We start from the raw sequence: 23,540 nt of genomic DNA, 5'->3' as shown, positions 1-23,540 counted from the left end.
GTAATATCGTCACAATTTACTTTTAAAAGTCGTTATATCGTCAAAATTTACTTCTAAAATCGTAATATCGTCACAATTTACTTTTAAAAGTCGTTATATCGTCAAAATTTATTTCTAAAAGTCGTAATGTCGTCGTAATTTACTACTTAACGTCGTAAAAAAGCGTCATAATCTAATTATAAAAGTCGTAATATCGTCATACTTTAAGAGAACTTAAACCAAATGTTCGGGGTTTTTTTTGTATTCTGTTCTTCCTCTATATTTTCATACAATGTCTTTATTCATCTATTGATTTGTGCCGTTAGATGCATTTTAAGGGAGATAACAAAATTCGTTGTTACTGTATTATGTAAGGTAGCATATACCCTTAAGATTGAAATATTTGATGCATGATACAATATGATTGTGTGGTACACACAGTCTGTATTAATAGTGAAGATGTATACTCGACACATATCCCACTACGGAACGCCTTGGCCTGTGATGTAAACCTGAAACAGTTTGGTCAGGTAATACGGCATGGGTGATCTCTGTTCGCGACAACCTACCCTGAACTGCCGACAGAGCTCATTAACTTTCCAGTCAGACATATTGAATTCGCCATTGATTAAGATGGTACGTTTAATATAAGTTCAATGTGGTAGAGGAATTATGCTGCTAATAGATGGTCATGAATGGTCAAACTGTTGTCAAGTCTATTATTTGCCAATACAAGATACTGGAGTGGGATTTTTATATTCGTTGGTAGAGTGGAATAGGTTTGGAGGTTGTGTAGGGGTAGAGGGTAGGGTTGGAGGTTGTGTAGGGGGTAGAAGGTAGGGTTGGAGGTTGTATAGGGGTAGAGGGTAGGGTTGGAGGTTGTGTAGGGGGTAGAGGGTAGGGTTGGAGGTTGTGTAGGGGGTAGAAGGTAGGGTTGGAGGTTGTATAGGGGTAGAGGGTAGGGTTGGAGGTTGTGTAGGGGGTAGAAGGTAGGGTTGGAGGTTGTGTAGGGGTAGAGGGTAGGTTTGGAGGTTGTGTAGGGGGTAGAAGGTAGGGTTGGAGGTTGTGTAGGGGGGGTAGAGGGTAGGGTTGGAGGTTGTGTATGGGGTAGAGGGTAGGGTTGGAGGTTGTGTAGGGGGTAGAGGGTAGGGTTGGAGGTTGTGTAGGGGTAGAGGGTAGGGTTGGAGGTTGTGTAGGGGGGAGAGGGTAGGGTTGGAGGTTGTGTAGGGGGAGAGGGTTTAGAGTTGGAGATTGTTGTAGGGTGGGTAGAGGGTAGGGTTTGGAGGTGTGAGGGGGTAGAGGGTAGGGTTGGAGGTTGTATAGGGGGGTAGAAGGTAGGGTTGGAGGTTGTGTAGGGTAGAGGGTAGGGTTGGAGGTTGTGTAGGGGGTAGAGGGTAGGGTTGGAGGTTGTGTAGGGGTAGAAGGTAGGTGGGGGGTAGAGGGTAGGGTTGGAGGTTGTGTAGGGGGTAGAGGGTAGGGTGAGGGTAGTAGGTGTGGAGTTGGTTGTAGGGTAGAGGGTAGGGTTGGAGGTTGTGTAGGGGTAGAGGGTAGGGTTGGAGGTTGTGTAGGGGGTAGAGGGTAGGGTTGGAGGTTGTGTAGGGGTAGATGTAGGGGTAGGTAGAGGGTAGGGTTGGAGGTTGTGTAGGGGGTAGAGGGTAGGGTTGGGGGGTGGTGGTGTAGGGGGTGAGGTAGAGGTGAGGTGTTGGAGGTTGTGGGTAGGGTGGGTGTAGGGTAGAGGGTAGGGTTGGGAGTGGTGTGGGTAGGGGGGTTAGAGAGGAGTGAGGGTGTAGGGGTAGAGGTTGGGAGGGTTGGGTGGGTAGGGGGTAGGGAGTAGAGTAGGTGGGTTAGGGGTGAGTAGGTTGGAGGTTGTGTGGAGGGGGAGGGTAGGGTGTAGAGGGTAGGGTGGTGAGAGGTGGGTTGTTGTAGGGGGTTAGAGGGTAGGGTTGGAGTGTTGGGGGTAGGGTAGGTGAGGTTGTGTAGGGTAGGGGTGTAGGGTTGTGTAGGGTGTAGGGTAGGGTGGAGGTGGTAGGGTAGAGGGTAGGGTTGGAGGTTGTAGGGGTAGGGTAGGTTGGAGGGTAGGGGTAGGGTTGGAGGTAGTGTAGGTGGGGGTTAGAGGGTAGGGTTGGAGGTGTGTGGGTAGAGGGGGTTGGTTGTAGGGGAGAGGTAGGGTTGGAGGTGTTGTGGGGTAGGGGGGTTTGAGGGGTAGGGGGGTTGGGTGGATTGTGGAGGTTGTGTAGGGGTAGAGGGTAGGTTTAGAGGTTGTTTAGGGGTAGAGGGTAGGGTTGGAGGTTGTGTAGGGGGTAGAAGGTAGGGTTGGAGGTTGTGTAGGGGGTAGAGGGTAGGGTTGGAGATTGTGTAGGGGTTAGAGGGTAGGGTTGGGGATTAAGTAGGGGGTAGAGGGAAGGGTTGGAGGTTGTGTAGGGGGTAGAGGGTAGGGTTGGGGATTAAGTAGGGGGTATAGGGAAGGGTTGGAGGTTGTGTAGGGGTAGAGGGTAGGGTTGGGGATTGGGTAGGGGGTAGAGGGTAGGGTTTGGGTCCGGGCTGGGTAGGGGCAGGGGTAGAGGGTAGGGTTTGGGGTCGGGTAGGGGTAGGAATGGGGTTGGTGTTAGGGTTGGGGGTTGGGTAGGGGTGGGAATGGGGTTGGGGTTAGGGTTGGGGGTTGGGTAGAGGTAGGGTTTGGGGTTGGGTGGGGATAGAGGGTAGGGTTTGGGGTTGGGTGGGGATAGAGGGTAGGGTTGGGGATTGGGTGAGGGGTAGAGGGTAGGGTTGGGGTCGGGTAGGAGGTAGAGGGTAGGGTTGGGGATTGGGTGAAGGTAGAGGGTAGGGTTGGGGATTGGGTAGGGATAGGGGCAGAGTGTAGGGGTATGGTTTGGATGGGGATAAATGGGTTGGGTTATGGGTTGGGTAGGGAGTAGAGGCTAGGGTTGGGGATTGGGTAGGGATAAAAGGGTTGGGTTAGGGGCTGGGTAGGGAGTAAAGGGTAGGGTTGGAGGTTGGGTAGGGATGGGAGCAGAGGGTAGGGGTAGGGTTAGGGGTCGGGAGTTGGGTAGTTGCAGAGGTAGAAAGTAGGGTTGGGGATTGGGTAGGGATAGGGACCTTTTTGTTGCTTCCATAGAGTATTGATGTGTATTATCTGTTGTGCATTGCGACGTATCCAGTGTGTTAACACACTTGCCTTTCGCCAAAGGGGTCAGGGTTCGGTTCCTCGATCGGACGTGAAAAAGTATGGGGGTGTCACCTGTCCGACCACTTGGGTTTTAAACGGAAACACCGCTTTCCTACGATATTAAGGACCCTTACGCTTTTACATCCGGGCCAGCAAGTGTTGTTGATATAAGTTCGTATAACGTGCATGTGTTCCATATACAATTTCGGTATAACTTGTTTCGTAATTGTCCTCAAATAAGGTTTACATCGAATTGCGCTAAAGAACAAGTAATATTAAGTTAAAATTCGTCCCTAGATTACACTGCATACAATAACAATAATACTGTTACAAATGTCACAAAATATCAAGAAATCCTGGTAATTTCCCCGACACAACGCATTATAATATTCTCTGCGTCTCGTGTAAATGATGGCCTAACGAGATCACACGATATCGAACTGTAGTAATCTTGACATTCCGAGAATTAATATTTTTGTCTGTAATAAAAATTATTTACCTCTGTGAAATGTTAATTTACTTCAATACATTTAACCCTATTCAACGTCATAGCAATTACTTTACCAATTATTCAAATATTCAAAACATTCAGCTCTACAAAATATTCACCCTGCAAAATATTCAACTCTACAAAACATTCAACTCTTACAAAATATTCAACTCTACAAAATATTCAACTCTACAAAACATTCAACTGTTACAAAATATCCACTACAAAATATTCATCCTACAAAATATTCATGCACCTTACAAAATATTCACCTTACAAAATATCCACTACAAAATATTTACCTTACAAAATATTCATCCTACAAAACATTCAACTCTACAAAATATTCACCCTGCAAAATACTCTACTCTACAAAACATTCAACTCTTACAATATATTCAAAACATTCAGCTCTGCAAAATATTCACCTTACAAAATATTCATCCTACAAAACATTCAACTCTACAGAATATTCTCTCTGCAAAATATTCACCCCACAAAACAGTCAACTCTAACAAAAAATAAAATATAATTAATTCAACTCTTTAAAATAAATAGAAATTTTATTAAAAGTTACAAAATATTCAGCTCTTCAAATATTCGCTTCTACAAGACATATTTCAGACACCGCTCATTTTTTCGGATGAGGTACATAGCTGTAGATGGAAGTTTACATGTGAAGAAATCTTTATGCAGTAATGTATGTGTTTGTTTACAGAGAGCGTGAATTGTTTGACATTTTGCCGCGAGCATAAGTGATAACACTACACAACTAACTGTTGTTTCTGGGCCTTTGTTTCAGGTTTTGTGTGATAAATGACTTCAAATTGTCCACAGTCTTGTCAGGAAAACCATGCTTCCATAACATAAAACATTGTCACTCAGACCGAGGCTGAAACAGATAGCGCGCGACACTCTCTAATGCAGGAAAGTCAGGATCCCGTGACATAAAAACTTCACAACTACATCAATTTATTCTAATTTAGCAATATATATACTCTTAGGTATCATATAAAGTGTACTTGATGAACCAAACTATTAAATTCTACAATCTTGCTATCGTTGGTGCCTAATCTACAATTTTACATAATCAGAAAAAGTTCGAATACACTCTGATTGGCATATTTTCTGTTAAATGACGACATTTTAGCTCACCTGGTCTTAAGAACTAGTGTGAGTTTATGTCATATTGTGGTGTCCGTCCGTCGACGACCGTCCGTCTTCAGTGCGTCGTCCGGGCGTGACGGACGATTTCTTAAAACGACTATTTTAACTACATTTGTCAATTTGACTGGAAACATCCCACACAATTTGGGTGGTGGGGATTCAAGAATGTAGGGGGGGGGGGGGGGGGGCAAATTTGGCTATATATAGTTTCATTTCATAAACGACTTCTCCTCTAGATCGTTGCACTGGATATCGCCCTTAGACTCGATTCGTAGATGGTAGGGATTCAAAATTGTACAAATGTGTGTCTGGCCCCAGGGTTCCATAGGGCGGTACCCAATAGTGGAAGATAGCAAATTCAACGAAAGGGTTTATTTGTTTATTGATTTCGGCTTTGTCGCATTGTCATGTTGGCGCCCCCGACAAGCAAATAGCGGCAATACGACAGTACTAAGAGCGACAATGAGCCATGCGACAAAGGTACCCCATCGATGCGACAGGGCGACAGAATTGTTATGTCGCTATGTCGCGTAGCATGGCACAGGGCAAAATAAATAATAATTGGTTATAATGCGTGGTGCTTTTCAATTTAATTTGTTTTTAGTCGTCTTTGGACCCGGAAAGCTAAATGTTACTTAAAGGCAAATGTTGGCCGCAATATATGATACTACGGGATATCCCAAGCTAGGAGAAGTATATGTTATATAGATTTAATCGCTGAAATATCCAGGTGAATGATACTGGCCCTCTGGGCCTCTTGCATTATCATTAGGATGTTTACACCACTTTTTGTTTAATGAATTCCCGAATTATGGCGGTTTTCTCACGTTCTACGACGCTAATGATGGAAATCAACATAATTACATAAATTTATCAGTCACATCTGAAAAAATTATGCAGTTATCTGGATATGTTGGATTCGGCTTTTTCTGTTGGTATATCCTTCTCAGTGAATTAAAATTGCGCATAGCATTATATTTAAATGAAAATCTTACCATATTATAGCGCTGCTCAGTTAAAGCATGATAGCGCTAATTCTAGTATATGGATATGCGCCAATTCATCACCACGTGCGCATGCGCCAATTCATCGTCACGTGTGTATGCGCCAATTCATCGTCACGTGTATATGCGCCAATTCATCGTCACGTGTGTATGCGCCAATTATAATAGTCACGCTAATCTGTGTAAAATCAATAATACGCTAAACTTTGAGCTCGCCAAAATTCATGCGGTTACAGTACACACATTGGCAATGCACATGTATAAAACACTTCAGCTAACTTTTTTTCATTTCGTGTTTAGCTTTAACCTTTACCAGTTAACTGACTAAAATACCTAGATAGTGATCGTTCTTAACGCTTGGCCTTGCAATATAGCTGACTGTGTCTGTTTAAAATTACGTACATCTAAACTGAAATGGGAAAGCATAGTTTTTGTAACCCAGACGGGTTCGTGGCACACGTTGTCAACCTTAGGAGGAGAGCGCGAGAATAGCAATATTTGGCCCTAATCACAGGGGCTAGACTTGTACATATTATCACAGGACGGAGTATTCGACCCAAGGCTACGAGTCTCAGATCAATTATTTTATTGATTAGTGATCTGGAGGTCAGAACTTGGAGTTGAATATTTCATCAAGTGATATGGAGGTCAGAACTTGGAGTTGAATATTTCATCAAGTGATATGGAGGTCAGAACTTGGAGTTGAATATTTCATTAAGTGATCTGTAGATCAGAACTTGGAGTTGAATATTTCATCAAGTGATATGGAGGACAGAACTTGGAGTTGAATATTTCATCAAGTGATCTTGAGGTCAGAACTTGGAGTTGAATATTTCATCAAGTGATATGGAGGTCAGAACTTGGAGTTGAATATTTCATCAAGTGATCTGGAGGACAGAACTTGGAGTTGAATATTTCATCAAGTGATATGGAGGACAGAACTTGGTTTGAATATTTCATCAAGTGATCTGGAGGTCAGAACTTGGAGTTGAATATTTCATTAAATAATCTCTGGGGTTGGACCTTGGGGATAGGTATGTGTGTCATAAGAACAATTCAAACCCCTGTGGCCCTAACCAGTCGTCCATGTGTGATTTTGACCCTGTAGATATATCTGTATAATGTTCAAATGAAAATAATTTAGGGGGTGGATGACTAGATCTTGTTAGAATCTTGCTATTATCAATGATCAGGGCCTCCTCTCTTGTCGTCCTCGTCGCTGATTTACAGTTTGGCCTGCCTACCATTAGTATGGGCGGTCGTTCCGCCTGTTCCGATGACAAATGAAACAGAATCACGCCCCCGGGGTTCTTATATATCACAACGAGGAAGTCAGACGGCAAGGTCGTGTATGAAGGTCGCATGAGGTCACGTGCCAGTAAATCAGAGCAGTTATTACCGCGTGTCGTGTGTACACACATTTCGGGATGCTGGGAAATAGCGATGGTCGGTTGTAACGGTTCCCGGGCGGAACCAGTTTTCCGTATTTGATGTTGCTTTGATCACGGGGTTAGTACACATACGGAAACGTACAGATGTCATTAGTTACAATAAGGAAATAAGTAAGAATTAATTTATTTCAAAGCCCACTTTTATATTCAATTTTAAACAAAATATCAAAATTAATTACAATTGAGGTAAACATACTTACTTATGGTTTCTTAACTAAAGAGGAATTTCTCTTTAACATGAATCATTGGCTGCTTTTCGATCTTCGTGCCAAATCCCTTTGTTTTTTATTCTCTTCAAAGAGGGTCTTATAAGCAGAGATCTGTGAAAAATCTCCATTTCGATTCTAAACCATGCTTTGGCGCAAAGCTAAAACTTTTAGGGGGAGATAACTCTATCACAAAGGCAATTTTTACACGTAGCATATTGTGTTTTCATTCCCGTTTTGTCATTCGAATATGTTGAAAATAATATTCTTTGAAAAATATAAATGGATAATATAGATAGATGAATAAATCTAATATCGCATTAGAATAAATAATTTTAGTCAATGAGTCATTTTTTTAAGCTTACCAGTCATGGATGGTTGATTATGACCAGATTGGATAACGGAGTTGTACGCTGAATTTATGAACTCATTAACACCATCAGTAGTTGACACTGGTTGCATGGGACGGAGTGGTAGAATTAATTACACAACCACACAGACAACACGGACGGTCACCAACAAGCTGTGAAGGATGACTTGTTGTTCTGAAACTCACATCTAGTTTGACGTTGATTAAATGTCCCTAAATGTATGTTGACCTTTGAAACACAGGGACAAGTTAAATCTAGGGTAAGGGGAGACAACATGTTAAATCTAGGGTAAGGGGAGACAACACAGGGACATGTTAAATATGAGTAAGGGGAGACAACACAGGGACAAGTTAAATCTAGGGTACGGGGAGACAACACAGTGACAAGTTAAATCTATGGTAAGGGGAGACAACACAGGGACAAGTTAAATCTATGGTAAGGGGAGACAACACAGGGACAAGTTAAATGTTGGGTAAGGGGAGACAATACAGGGGCAGGTTAAATCTAGGGTATGGGGAGACAACACAGGGACAAGTTAAATCTATGGTAAGGGGAGACAACACAGGGACAAGTTAAATATATGGTATGGGGAGACAACACAGGGACATGTTAAATATATGGTATGGGGAGACAACACAGGGACAAGTTAAATCTAGGGTATGGAGAGACAACACAGGGACATGTTAAATATATGGTATGGGGAGACAACACAGGGGCATGTTAAATCTAGGGTTTGGGGAGACAACACAGGGACAAGTTAAACCTAGGGTATGGGGAGACAACACAGGGGCATGTTAAATCTAGGGTTTGGGGAGACAACACAGGGACAAGTTAAACCTAGGGTAAGGGGAGACAACACAGGGACAAGTTAAATCTAGGGTAAGGGGAGACAACACAGGGACAAGTTAAATCTAGGGTATGGGGAGACAACACAGGGACAAGTTAAATCAATGGTACGGGGAGACAACACAGGGACAAGTTAAATCTATGGTATGGGGAGACAACACAGGGACAAGTTAAATCTAGGGTATGGGGAGACAACACAGGGACATGTTAAATCTAGGGTAAGGGGAGACAACACAGGGACATGTTAAATCTAGGAGATCTAGGATAACGACAGAGCGATGATATTAAGACACAAAATTACCTTAATTGGAAGTTACACGAAGTGCAAATTATAACCCCCCCCCCCCCCCCCCCCCCCCCTACCGCATATTAAACACTGTTTGGTTATTTTGGTTGTTGTAAAACTTTATGAAATAAAAACACAGATGAACTAAATTCTACCTAGCAATAACACTACATGCAATAAACTTATATCGTCAACCCCATACCCTACAACACAGAGACATGTTTAATCTATGGTAAGGGGAGACAACACAGGCACATGTTAAATCTAGGGTATGGGGAGACAACACAGGGGCATGTTAAATCTAGGGTAAGGGGAGACAACACAGGGGCATGTTAAATCTAGGGTAAGGGGAGACAACACTGGGTCAAGTTAAATCTATGGTAAGGGGAGACAACACTGGGTCAAGTTAAATCTAGGGTAAGGGGAGACAACACAGAGACATGCGCGATATGTTAAATCTATGGTACGGGGAGACAACACAGGGACAAGTTAAATCTATGGTATGGGGAGACAACACAGGGACGTGTTAAATCTAGGTTAAGGGGAGACAACACAGGGACAAGTTAAATCTAGGGTATGTGGAGACAACACAGGGACAAGTTAAATCTATGGTACGGGGGTTATAAACTAATTTGAATTTGCACTTCGTGTAACTTCCAATTAAGGTAATTTGTGTCTTAATATCATCGCTCTGCCGTTATCCCTGAAGCGTAAAATATTTATTGAAAACAAAAACTTATCGTAAATAATGGGCTTTATACATTTATGTGGCTAATGCTGAAATTATCATACGTTAAGACACTACAGGATTGGAATCAGTCGCTAGCAGGAAACGTCAGTAGATTCCGCCAATCCGGTTGAGCGGGGTCAGGCGATGATTCGTTGGAGTATATTTCTTGGTTCCGTGTAACGAGCAACGGATAAATGTAGCATATATCCTTAACCTAATTGTCTTTCTCCAGTAACACAAGAGTACAAAAATATCCCTGAAAACAAAAACAACTCTCATGCTATGTCAAATAATTCGACAAATCTTCATCCGCCTCATAGAGGTTTTATTGTTTTAATGAATTATGTACATGTAATTATGTGGTTAAAATCGCGACTTTTTAATGAGGCCGTAACTCATATCTGGTTATTTATCACGATAACTCTTGAACTAACACGTCAGCTTTTTATTAAAAAAAACAATCTACCAATATTTTACCTATATTGTATCAACAACTCAATTATTTAGAAATGTTTGCATCTTTTGGTGGTTTAGTATTTAAAACGTATTATCATGTACAGAAAAATCCAGATCTTCAGGAGAAGGTACGGGGTTTTTTGGTCAGAGAATTTCCATGTCAACCTAACAATACTTTCCCTCGTGGCAACAAAGCAGATTTTCCCGCCACGCGTCATACCTGGTAATTAATTTATTCACATCATCATCTGACAGGTATAGTACAGGTATGGACAATCCACTGTCACATTTACGTCCTAAACACTGGATCTCACTCAGTGTACAGTCTCTTGTTCTCAAAACTTATTTCTCGATTAAATAACAATCGCATTGTATGGTTCGAGGTAGCTCAGTCGTTAGAGCGCCGGTCGGCATCAGGTAAAGATCCCAGTTGTAGTTCGACATTTCTTACCCGTGTCGATTTTTATTTCTTTGATGGTATGTGGCAGGCTTCTCGTATGCTGTTCAATATGGTAGCCACCAACTACTACAAGAACACTCCGCGTCAAAATGACACTGTTCACGGGACGATAAACCTTGAAAATAAACAAACAAAAAATTAAATGAACGTCATTGTACGCCATGTTCTAGCTCTCCGTCATGGTAAAAAAGGATTGTAGTCCTAGGATACAAGGGTAGTTTATGACCTTGAACTCTAACGAGAGATGTCAAATATCCTTATGTAACAGAGCGCATGATTAATTAAATTTAAATCACTGCCTCCGCTAGGGATCGTTAGGGATTGAAGGTCGGGTTGGAAATGGTTACACATATATTTTCTCGCCATTATAGAAACATTCTGTAGTTGTGACCTTAACCTTGGACATACGTGTATATGATTATGTATGAACTTGACTTTCAGTTGGAACGTTTAATGGACGAATGGACAAACGATATTGTATGAGTTCCCAACGAATGTAATATTCTTTTTATTACATAACTAAGATGTTTTAGCAAGTCTTCATGAAAACAGCAATATGAAATTTTAAAATGTGATAGTATCCCATAATGCATTTTATGCTACGAAGCAATGACGTCACGATTAAAACAACGGGAATGTCTGTCCAAGTTCCACTAGATGTTAGTACATATGACACAGATTATTGTGTAATTATCCTATAAATAATAACCTTCCTTCGTTTTCTCCTTACGATTGAGGGATACATTTCGGAAAATTTCCAGCAATTTTCGGAAATCAACTCCGAAGATTGACGGAAATTTTCCCGAAGTATTGCGATTAGATATGGACGGATTGCAATACACACCTTGAGCCAATTTCACACTATTAAAATTTTGTCATAGGAAAGCATTTCAAAATTCGAGGGAAGTTCCTTAACCAAGAAATTGCCCCTTTAATGCCTATGGAAAAAAATAGTTTAAACTGTGTTTTATTTGTCAATTTCCATTAAACAATATGTACATTTATTTTGTATAACATATGCATGATACAAAAAGATCAGAAACAAGTGTCAAGACGCTTATATAAATCTGACACCTATATACATATATATGAGGCTGACGTTACATAACAGCATAGACATGATAAAACACGACATCGTATCATAATGACAATAGAGTCCAATGTGAAAACATCAGTTGGAATTTGATCAAATAATTAAACATTTGTAGTCAATAAAAAGGGAGAAAAGGCGTGAAGTGGGATTTGCTGCTTTGATATATATTTAATGAGGTGTTAATCTAAAATAATAGACCTGACGTACAAAATATTACATAGGCTACTTTAGCATGGGAAATCTGTTTGATTTTACGAGGAAATTTTGCACAGCAAGGGATATCTTCGTGCTATCGTCGATGGAGAGAGACGCATCTCCAGACAGTAATAAATTTAAACTTACAGTATACTTATGTCGTAGATAGGAAAAATTATTACATGTTATGAGAAAATGAGAAAATCCAAAATCAGACCACAGGTTCACAGAGGTGAGGGAATTAAGTTTCTTTTGAATAAATGATCATTTAGTGAACTACTGTTCATTCTCAATCTAACATGATAGATTTGACCTACACGTGTCCCACAGTCGAAATGATGGAAAAAGTTAAGGTTAGGATTTTCTTAGGAAAGTTGATGATACCGGGGCCTATTTGGAGACGGGACGATATTCAGAATGACTACACAGTCAATTCCTCCTCATCAGTACCTGTCTCATTTGTGTCACACCTGTCCTTACTTATGACAGGTGTGATCAGACGAAGTATGATGGACGATTTAGGTAGACCATTAGGACTTCTAACAACACGTAATCTAGAACGGGCTCAGTCTGATTTCTCTTCAAATTCACGAATAAATCTTTCGCGTTTTTAAGAAGTGACAGAAAATCGTGTTGATGAAATGCACGAAAATTATATAAAGAAAGAAAATGGACATAAGAAAGTGCGAATTATCAAATTTAATTTTTATTTTATAATTTTAGCTCTTTTTTTTTTATTATTATTCTGTTTTCATCATTTATGTTTTTTTTCTATTATTTCATTATTTTGTTTTTATTATTTTATCTATTATTATTTTTTATATTTTTATTTTTTATTATTCTTTTCATTTAAACATTTTTTTCTCATGAATATAAAAAATGTACACTATATTATCACGGTCAAACAAACTGATAAAATATCACATCAAAAAGCGCATTAAAGAATTTTATTACTACAGTAAATAACAGTAGGCAATTTGGATGTATTTCATTTATTTTGTAGTACAATGTATCAATTCTCCAACTGATATTAAGGTATTTCCGCCGGAATGATAAGCCGTGATGATTTTGTCAGAGACCTATATAGTATATAGGTCTCTGATTTTGTGCACTTTTTGTAACGATTCGATACAGTTATAATATCACCTCAAATAAAAGAGTTCATTCAGCAAACATCTCGACGACCAGACACTCCGAAGTCAGAGATGTGTCTCTGCCGAAGTGAAATAACAGAATCAGAAAATGTAAAGGGTAATTATATGCGATCTCGTTTGAAGCAGTCTCGAGCGAGGACGAGAGTCTGGGGAATGCGAGACTATGTAAAGGCGGGAATTCGAACATTATAAAAGAATCGGAAAGGTAAGGGGAAAAACTAATCAAATGGCTAAGGAGGGAAGTCGAACATAGCTTAAAGCGACATTAGGTACATTTCTACGAATTCAGTAGACAGCTGTTGATTTTTTTTAGCTTATCTGTATTGAATGCTTATAATTATTGGTCGTGTAATTATATCTCTGATAGTCTCTGATTTACTGAAGCACAGGCACATACGAAAGGTACAGATGTATCTACTTTTAACTGTTTCACAATTGGTTTAAATCAAAAACACTTATTTTCTTTTTCTTTTCTTGATCCAGGCCTCTTGAACCTATTTTGAGCAGAAAAAAAGTATTCTCCCAAAAGTTGAATTTGGCGCCAGAATGATTGAAACCGCAAAATATCCTACAATACACCCAAAACACTCACAAAACCACCCTAACCCACCCATTAAGACAAGAAAATGTTAGGATGTGCAAGTTGTTTAGATATTCTGCAACTGCACACTGTAAGGTCTTCTTGTGTTGGACATACAGCAGTTACTTTATATTTCATCTTGACGTGAACAAAATAAGGATTTTAATTAAGGATTGAATCTTGATTTGGTTGATTTCATGGGGTCATGAATTGAGTTGCTCTTGAGACAAATTTAATGAACTGCGAAGCAGTTCATGTTGAATTTGTCTCAAGAGCAACTCAATTCATGACCCCATGAAATCGACCAAATCAAGATTCAATCCTTATATTTCAATTGTTTTTTTTTTTGAATAGAAAAGGCGGTCTAAATATTAATGTCTCAAAGCTTGTGCAAGTCCAAATGCGGAAAAGCCCGAGGAGTTCCGGATTGTGCATGTCTAGTCGGTCGAGTAAATTAAATAGTCCGCAATTTTAGGATTAAAAACAGCATTATTTTGTCAAAATAGAAGTATCTAGCATATCTGGTCTTTCATGAAATACAAGAATACATTATAAATTTGATAATTTTAATAATTAATCCATGTTTATAACAACAATGTAGAAAAAGTGAAATCGTTCCGCGGAAGGATTTTAACCATGTATTCATACGCACTGATCAGTGTTAATCTGGTCAAATTCATGAGCAAATGAAACAGATTAAGTTTGGTAGTTTCATGGAGTCCAACTTGAGTAGAAATTGAAATATTTAAGGATTGAATCTTGATTTGGTCGATTTCATGGGGTCATGAATTGAGTTGCTCTTGAGACAAATTTAATGAACTGCGAGGCAGTTCATGTTGAATTTGTCTCAAGAACAACTCAATTCATGACCCCATGAAATCAACCAAATCAAGATTCAATCCTTATATTTCATTTGTTTGTTTTTTTCGAATAAAAAAGTCGCTAGACATTAATGTCTCAAAGCTTGTGCAAGTCCAAATGCGGAAAAGTCCGAGGAGTTCCGGATTGTGCATGTCTAGTCGGTTGAGTTAAATAGTCCGCCATTTTAGGATTAAAAAAGCATTATTCTGTCAAAATAGAAGTATTTAGCATATCTGGTCTTTTATAAAATACAAGAATACATTATAAATTTGATAATTTTAATAATTATTCCATGTTTATAACAACCATGTAGAAAAAGTGAAATCATTTCGCGGATGGATTTTGTCTAGGTATTCATACGCACTGATCAATGTTAATCTGGTCAAATTCATGAGCAAATGAAACAGATTAAGTTTGGTAGTTTCATGGAGTCCAACTTGAGTAGAAATTGAAATATTGTAATATATCAAAAGGTATGATATATAATACCTAGTAACAAAATCATCAAAATAGCAGCTGTTTAAACCAGGGACATATAATAAGATGTCGCTGTTTAAACTTACAGTTATTTTAACGATTACTCTATCATTTATGTTCATGTTTCTTATTTAAGGGTTAACGTTACCAGAGACATATATACTTATGAGATATAGTCTTATTGATCATGCACATTGTTGCCATTTATCCGTATTTTCTAAAATCCATTGGGTCCTTTTCGACATGTCCAAGTTTTGTAATTAAGCAGCCATTACGTCCGACCAAAACATCGTCAATTTTAAACGCACACAAAAAGCACATTGTTTTATCTAGGCCACTACAAAAGTTACCACATTAACCAAAAACTATCATACTTAAAAAATAATTATGGAATGTGGTCTTGATTATCCTGCACATTGTTGTCATTTATCCGTATTCTCGAAAACCCCACAGGGACTTTTCGAAAATTGGAGATTGCCGCCGATCTTTCCTGCGTTGTGCTTGACTTTCATACTCAAAATACAAACACTTGGACAGCAAATTGTGATATATTTCATATTGATGACACTTCTGCACTTTGATATTAATAAAATTAAAGCACATAATTGGATCTTGGTGATGATTTCAAATAGAAATTATCGATAATTATGTGTCTGGTTTTCAAGTTTTCTCCAATATGGCGTCTAGTGAAGACTGAACCGAGTGACCGCAAAGGATTGTGGGAAGGTCAGGGGCCACTATGTAAACACAAGGGCAAATAGAGAGCTGCCAATCTCTGTATATATGTCTCTGACGTTACTCCCCATTTTGGACCCTTAGTTCAGACCTTATGTGATAAATTATAAGTTAAACTATCAGCATGTAAATTAGATGAATTTATTATACTGAATTATTTCTATGGTTACGCGTATACATAGGTTGAATTGAATTACATTTATATATACCTGACAGTTTCCATGGTTATGGCATGTGAGTTACACATTTATACTTGTTTCTGTGGTTACAGTACATGTATTTCTTCATTTGTACTTGTTTCTATGGTTACAGCACATGTATTTCATTGTACTTGTTTCTATGGTTACAGCACATGTATTTCATTTGTACTTGTTTCTATGGTTACAGCACATGTATTTCATTTATACTTGCAATTGTTTCTATGGTTACAGCACATGTATTTCATTTATACTTGTTTCTATGGTTACAGCACATGTATTTCATTTGTACTTGTTTCTATGGTTACAGCACATGCATTTCATTTGTACTTGTTTCTATGGTTACAGCACATGTATTTCATTTATACTTGCAATTGTTTCTATGGTTACAGCACATGTATTTCATTTATACTTGTTTCTATGGTTACAGCACATGTATTTCATTTGTACTTGTTTCTATGGTTACAGCACATGTATTTCATTTGTACTTGTTTCTATGGTTACAGCACATGTATTTCATTTGTACTTGTTTCTATGGTTACAGTACATGTATTTCATTTATACTTGTTTCTATGGTTACAGCACATGTATATAATTTATACTTGTTTCTATGGTTACAGCATGTGAGTTACCATGTGAAGAGTTCCAATGTGCCAACTGTCGCTGTATTCCAAATTCCTGGACATGTGACCATAACAATGACTGTGGCGACAACTCTGATGAGTTTGTCAACTGTAGTAAGTAAAGGTTAAAGGTCATCATAAAGTAGGACATTTTTAAATTCCATATTTGTAAAATGAAGCTTGCATGAGGTTATCATAAAGTAGGCAAAGGCCTTGAAGTTTTATATCTTTAATATCAACGCTAACATTGATTTGTCATTAATGACACTATAAGTTCATGCAAGGCCAACATGAATTTGTAGTAAGTAGGTCAAGCCATCATAAATTTGTAGTAAGTAGGTCAAGTCATCATAAATTTGTAGTACAGACCTGTAAGTAGGTCAAGGTCATCATATACGTACAAGCTGTTACTGTATCTTTGTTTCATTTCATCTTTTCTTTTGTTGTTATTGTTGTCTTTTTTCATCTGTATCCTTTTGTAGTTAAAATTGTGCTATGGTAAATTTCAGGGCTTTTTCACACTGGTTTGGGAAGGTATCTTTGTGTCTCATTTAGGGAAAACAAAAGATGAATTTGGAAAGATTTTTTCCTGAGTAAACTGCAAATTTTGGAAATTTGGCTTAAATATGAAATACATGTAATTTCAATTGGGAATTGGACCTATTAACAGCCCCAAAAAGCCCTGAATATAGACAATATATATGCATTTTATTGTTATATATACATTAGATCATCTAAAACAAACTGGCCATGGTCCAATTTTTACCAGCATTTGAGACTGAATTTTAATTCACTACAAGGTATAATGTACTTGTACACTCCTACACAAAATATATCATAACATGGAGTCTTCTCCACAGAGGACTTAAACAATCAAATGTTAACGCTGTGTTGGTTAAGGTGTCAAGAACAGACAAGTACAGATGTGTGTAGAGTATTTAATCCTTTTGCTCTATGTCATCAGCTTGGACAAATGTCCCACACACATTGAAATCATTCTATATTTGTACCTCCATGCATCTTATCTAAATCTGGTTCAGTTTCACAGCAGACAGGTTACACCTGCATGTAGTCACGATAACTCTTCTGATCCTCTGTACATGTTTTTAATATGCATATATGTAGTTAATCTTTAAAAATAATAAACGGCATAGTTTTAATGCTAGTGGTTATAATGTAACACTGCTGGTGAAATAGATTAACGAACTAATGTGTTTCAGCACGAATAACAAAATTATATCAGTTTGAATCATTTTTGGTGATAATAAGACTTCATTTGAATCAGGAATATAATTTTATTAATGTGTCATTTGAAAAGATACATCCACTTATTTAGCTGCATTCAATCTTAACTTTGTTTTTGTTTTTTAACTGCATATGTGCATTTTGCATTGACCTCTACATTGACCAATCACATACTTCATCTTGACCAGTAACGCCTCCTGTCGCGTCATATCCGGGGCCAAAAGAATATTACACGGCTATGCCAAAAAATACATCAACAGTAGAACTTGTGAATTTGTCGGGACTATTTAAAGGAAATAATTTGCTGTAGACGATATCTATATATGTTTTGATAAAGGGGCGGATTGCCTCGAAAATTTAACAAGCCTTATTGTTTACACTGTTTGAATTACTTCTTTGCCCCATATAATCATTACAAGTAATTCGTATCCTCCATACATTTACGTGAGGATCCAGTGTTATCTGGATTATACTGTTCATATTACTTCTTTGACCCTTATATATATATATATATATACTGTGGTAAATGAGGTTTAGGTAAATGTAGAGATTTTAAATACTTCGCTATAATTTAAGAAGAAATCTCTGACAGGTTGTTAATTTTAGGATGGTTTTATGGTACTTCATAATCAGAACTAAAGAGAATTAAAACAATTAAAACAATTTAAACAATTAAAAAACAAAAAGAATGTTTCCCAAAGAAAAAGGTTTCCATACTTCCAGTTACAGTTTATAAGATAATTGGCTTATATTAGCAGGTTTTACGTTTTAAAGGATAATAAAAGTTCAGAGGTTACAGGATAGAAATTATAAGGTTAGAGGCTATAGGGACCACGGAACCAAATTATTTCCCATAGACGGTAATGTTAACGTTTATCACTGTACTGCTTAAATGGAGTTTTCAACACTGGTCCAGTGTAGCCATGATTGTGAAGTATGTCATCTCGGAAACCTCTGAATGGAATTATAAAAAATTCTACCAATTTGAACTTTTTTTATATGGGGGCCGCCATCTTGTATTGAAATCAGCACCAAAAATTCATCTAAATTAACAACAAAATACACACTTACTTACCTCCCCCTGACAAAAACAGGCTAGCAAATAAATAACTGTTTTTCTATATATTTTACATCTATATGTATTGCCCGACCCACATATTAAAACTTCGGAAACTTCTCTCACCGTAATATCCAATCAGTAGGCCCCGACGATTCACCTTCCTATTAAATCTTCTGCCCAAACGGGGAAAACCCACATTCTATTTTTGATTTGGTTCTGTTGTCCCTATAAGGTTAGAGGTTAAAGGTGTAGAGGTTACAGGAGAGAAATTACATGTATAACTTTAGATGTTATAATGCTAGAGGTTAAAGGTTGGGAGGTTACAGGAGAGAAATTACATGTATAAGTTTAGATGTTATAATGCTAGAGGTTAAAGGTTGAGAGGTTAGAGGCCATTATGACAGTAACAGTTTATGTCGAGGTCACAGACAATAAAGTTTGCCACGACATTGTTACTTTGGGGTTCATGTATATCGCCTGTTCACAATTGAAATGTAATAGCCAGGTGTTGTAGGATTTTATATCATAATTTATATCATGATTTATATCATAATTTTATATCATAATTTATATCATGATTTATATCATGATTTATATCATAATTTATATCATAATTTATATCATGATTTATATCATAATTTATATCATGATTTATATCATAATTTATATCATAATTTATATCATGATTTATATCATAATTTATATCATAATTTTATATCATAATTTATATCATAATTTATATCATGATTTATATCATAATTTTATATCATAATTTATATCATAATTTATATCATGATTTATATCATAATTTTATATCATAATTTATATCATGATTTATATCATAATTTTATATCATAATTTATATCATAATTTATATCATAATTTATATCATAATTTATATCATAATTTTTTTTTTTTTTTTGTATTTATTTTATTTTTCAAGTTTTTTTTCAGCATAGTAAAAACATAAATATAACACATACACTTACACTCGCACATAGATCATAATCACATCACATATATGATATCATCATTATCATCGATATCATCATCATAGTTCATTATATCATCCTTTTCATGCTACACATTCAATTCCTTTACACACATTAATTCTTAAATATTTAACATACAATGTAGTGACCACACCTATACCTACAGTGTACATCATCACGATCATCATCATCATCATCATCATCATCATCATCATCATCATCATCATCATCATCATCCACTCAATATATCACAATCAACATATATATACTATACAATAAATTACATGCAATAATTATCTCACATAGTGATAATCATCATCATCATCATCATCATCATCACTCGATATATCACCATTTTCATTTCATGCTATACAATATTCAGTTACATACACTAACTATCTCACAAATAGTGACCAAAAACACTATCATCATCACACATACATCATCATCATCATCATCATCATCATGCAACATAATCATATATATTTGTTATGATATCATCAACATCATCAACATCATCCTAGATCCTTATTATCATTTTCCTCATATATATTCATTATGATATTGTCATCATTACATATATATATAATTAGTAAAATAACAAAATCATCATCATCCACACGTTTACATTATGACAGTATATCATCAACATACACACATTCTCCATACCCTCACAAAAATCATCACATCCATTCCACAACAAAAAAAAAAAACAACGAGAGAGAGAGAGAGAGAGAGAGTGAGCAAGAGAGAGAGAAGATAGACCGGGCTAGAAATGAGACTTACCAAACAAATATGTCAAATAAAACCGTAAAAAATAATTGTCATAGATATTTATCTTACATAGCTATATCAATTGAATCTAGGGTCTCCAGGGAAAGTAAGTAGAGAAACATAAAAAAAAAAAAAAAAAAATAGGATATAATACATTGGACACCATATATGAATTCAGAAAAAACTGTCCGCCAATTCTAATAATTTTCCCCACTTTCTCCATTCTTTGTCAAAGTTCTGCTGTACCTGGTCACCTTGGCTATTAGCAATATATTTTTGAATGATATAGAAATCTTTAATAGAATTAATCAGAGCATGTGGACTTAATGTTTTATGTAGACACCTTGTCTTATATATATAAAACTTAATCATAATCAAAAATTCATTATCCAGTCTATTTGTTGTAATATTCATATTTTTTACAAAAACACCAAAAAGGAAACTTTTTTTGTTAAATTGGAAAGGAATAAAGAGAGCATCAAGTAGTGTTTCTACACTTTGCAAAAATCTTTGTGTTTCTCGACATTCCCACAAAATATGAATAATCGTTTCTCGCTCTAAATTACATAGATTACATATTGGACTATTCACCAGGCCTATTTTAAACATGAGAGCATTTGTTGTTAGTATATGTTGAACTATTCTGTATTGAAACCATTGTAGTTTTGTGTTTTTTGTAACCCTAAAAGGAGTTCCATAAATGTCTGACCAATTCAATTCACCATCTTCAAAAACTTCCTCCCATTTTCTCCTACCTCTAGAAATAATACTATTTTTAACCATCAGATTATATAAATCCTTAGTCCCTTTCACACTTTTCAGGAGTAGTAATATATTATTAGGAATGATTGGGTAGACTATTAACTGTTTTTCAAAGTTCATCTTTGCTAAGTATGTTCTGACAGCAGCAATCACACCCTGATATTGGAGAAAGTTAGTGTTTATTTGGTAGATCTCAGTAAATTCTTGAAATGAATAGAAAGTGCTCGTACTGTGATTTTTTACCAGATCATTAACTATTGTTACTCCTCTATTGTACCAAACTTTGTAAAAAATCGTTTTTTTCCCAATAACTAAATTTCTATTATACCATAATGGCATGGTCAGTATGAGGCTTTCCTGTTTTTCCCTTACCATATCCGAATTATTGAACCGTATCCATGCTTTAAACACATCCTTCCAAAACTTGTTTTTACATTTATTCTGACATTCCTGAATATAACCACTGCCACAATTAGATAGCTTATGTAAGTCTGAGTGTGTCTTAAAAATAGCTTGCCACTTGCATGTTTTCTTATATAACCTTCTCACCCAACCTAATTTCAATGAGTCTATAAACAATCTTACATTTACCATTTTAAGACCCCCTTCATAGTAATTCTGGGTTGCGACATCTCTCTTTATTTTGTCAGCCCTACTGTTCCATAAAAATGCGAAAAGAATTGAGTTAAGCTCCTGCAGAATTAATTCATCAGGGTTTGGCAAGGAAATAAACAGATGATTAAACTGTGATAATAAAAGAGATTTTATCAAAGTTATTCTCCCAAGAGGTGTAAGTGATCTTCTAGTCCATGTCTTAATAAGCATTTTCAGTTTAATTAACTTTTTATCAAAATTTAACTTGGGAATCTCATGAAGGTTCACACTAAAATCAATTCCTAGCAGTGTAAATCTATGCCTTCCCCATTGTAAGTTTAATTCTGGCAAAAAAATATCATTACTATAAATTTTACTCCCTATCCAGACAACCTGCGTTTTATCAACATTAAGTTTCAAACCAGAGATATTTGCAAATGTATTCAACTCAATAATAGATTCTTTTAAAGACCTTTTGGATCCATCCAGTATAAGAGTGGTGTCATCAGCATACTGAGAAATGAGAATGGGACAACTATCTAACTCAATACCCTTTATCTTATTATTATTTCTAAACCTAATACCAAGTATTTCAACACACAGAATGAAAATATAGGGGGCGATTGGGTCACCCTGACGACAGCCTCTTTTAATATGAAAAAATGCAGGTAGATTACCCCCCTGATTTACAGTTGCTTTAACATCAGTGTGAAATAATTTAACCCAATTTCTAATTTCTGGACCAAAATTAAAATAATTCAAAACTTTGTCAATAAATTTCCAAGAAATTGAATCAAACGCCTTCTCAAAATCTATCATTAGTAACATACCTGGAATGTCTTTTTCTTCAGCATACTGCATGATATCATAAACAAGTCTCGTATTTTCTCCAATATAGCGACCCGAAAGAAATCCTGTCTGATCTTCACCAATTATTTTATCTAAAACTTTTCTAATTCTTCCTGCTATACACCCTGAAGCTATTTTATAAATTATATTCAATAATGTAATGGGTCGCCAATTTTTTAAGAAGTGCCTATAGGCTTATCTCCCTTGGGAATACAGGTAATGATTCCTTGTCTTTGTGTTACAGATAGCAAACCTTTATTATATCCAAAATTAATTGATCTAACAATGAAAACTCCTAACTGTTTCCAAAAGCATTTAAAAAATTCAACTGTAAAACCATCTGTACCTGGACTCTTATTATTTTTCATGTTTTTTAAAGTTTTTGCTGCCTCTTCTACAGAAATTAACCCTTCTAGATGTTCAGCTTCATTTAAATCTAATTTTGGAACTTCAAACTTATCTAAGAATTCTGTTAACTCAATATCATCTATTTCATAACTGTCATAATTTTATATCATAATTTATATCATAATTTCATATCATAATTTATATCATAATTTTATATCATAATTTATATCATAATTTATATCATAATTTTATTTCCTTTGGGGAAAAGGCCAGTGTTTAAGGGTCTGTAGTGATCACATGATGAATGTTTGTCATTATTATATGAATATGTTTTCATTTTCCAAATGTGTACGTCAAAAGTTAAACTATTGAGTACTATAATGGAATTC

The 23,540-nt window shown here is 36.6% G+C and overlaps 1 protein-coding gene across 1 annotated transcript in view; it reads left to right on the top strand.

The window, feature by feature from the left end:
• Window positions 1-23,540, top strand: part of LOC117317340 (low-density lipoprotein receptor-related protein 2-like) — a 132,073-nt gene that overhangs the window by 14,694 nt on the left and 93,839 nt on the right. Inside the window, 1 exon segment of the mRNA XM_033872140.1 lies at window positions 16,525-16,641. Coding sequence (XP_033728031.1) covers window positions 16,525-16,641 — 117 coding nt within the window.

Source organism: Pecten maximus, chromosome 19 (assembly GCF_902652985.1).
Source record: "Pecten maximus chromosome 19, xPecMax1.1, whole genome shotgun sequence".
NCBI lineage: Eukaryota > Metazoa > Mollusca > Bivalvia > Pectinida > Pectinidae > Pecten > Pecten maximus.
Note: the sequence above shows the minus strand (reverse complement) of the source record. Positions and strands in the feature narration are given on the sequence as shown.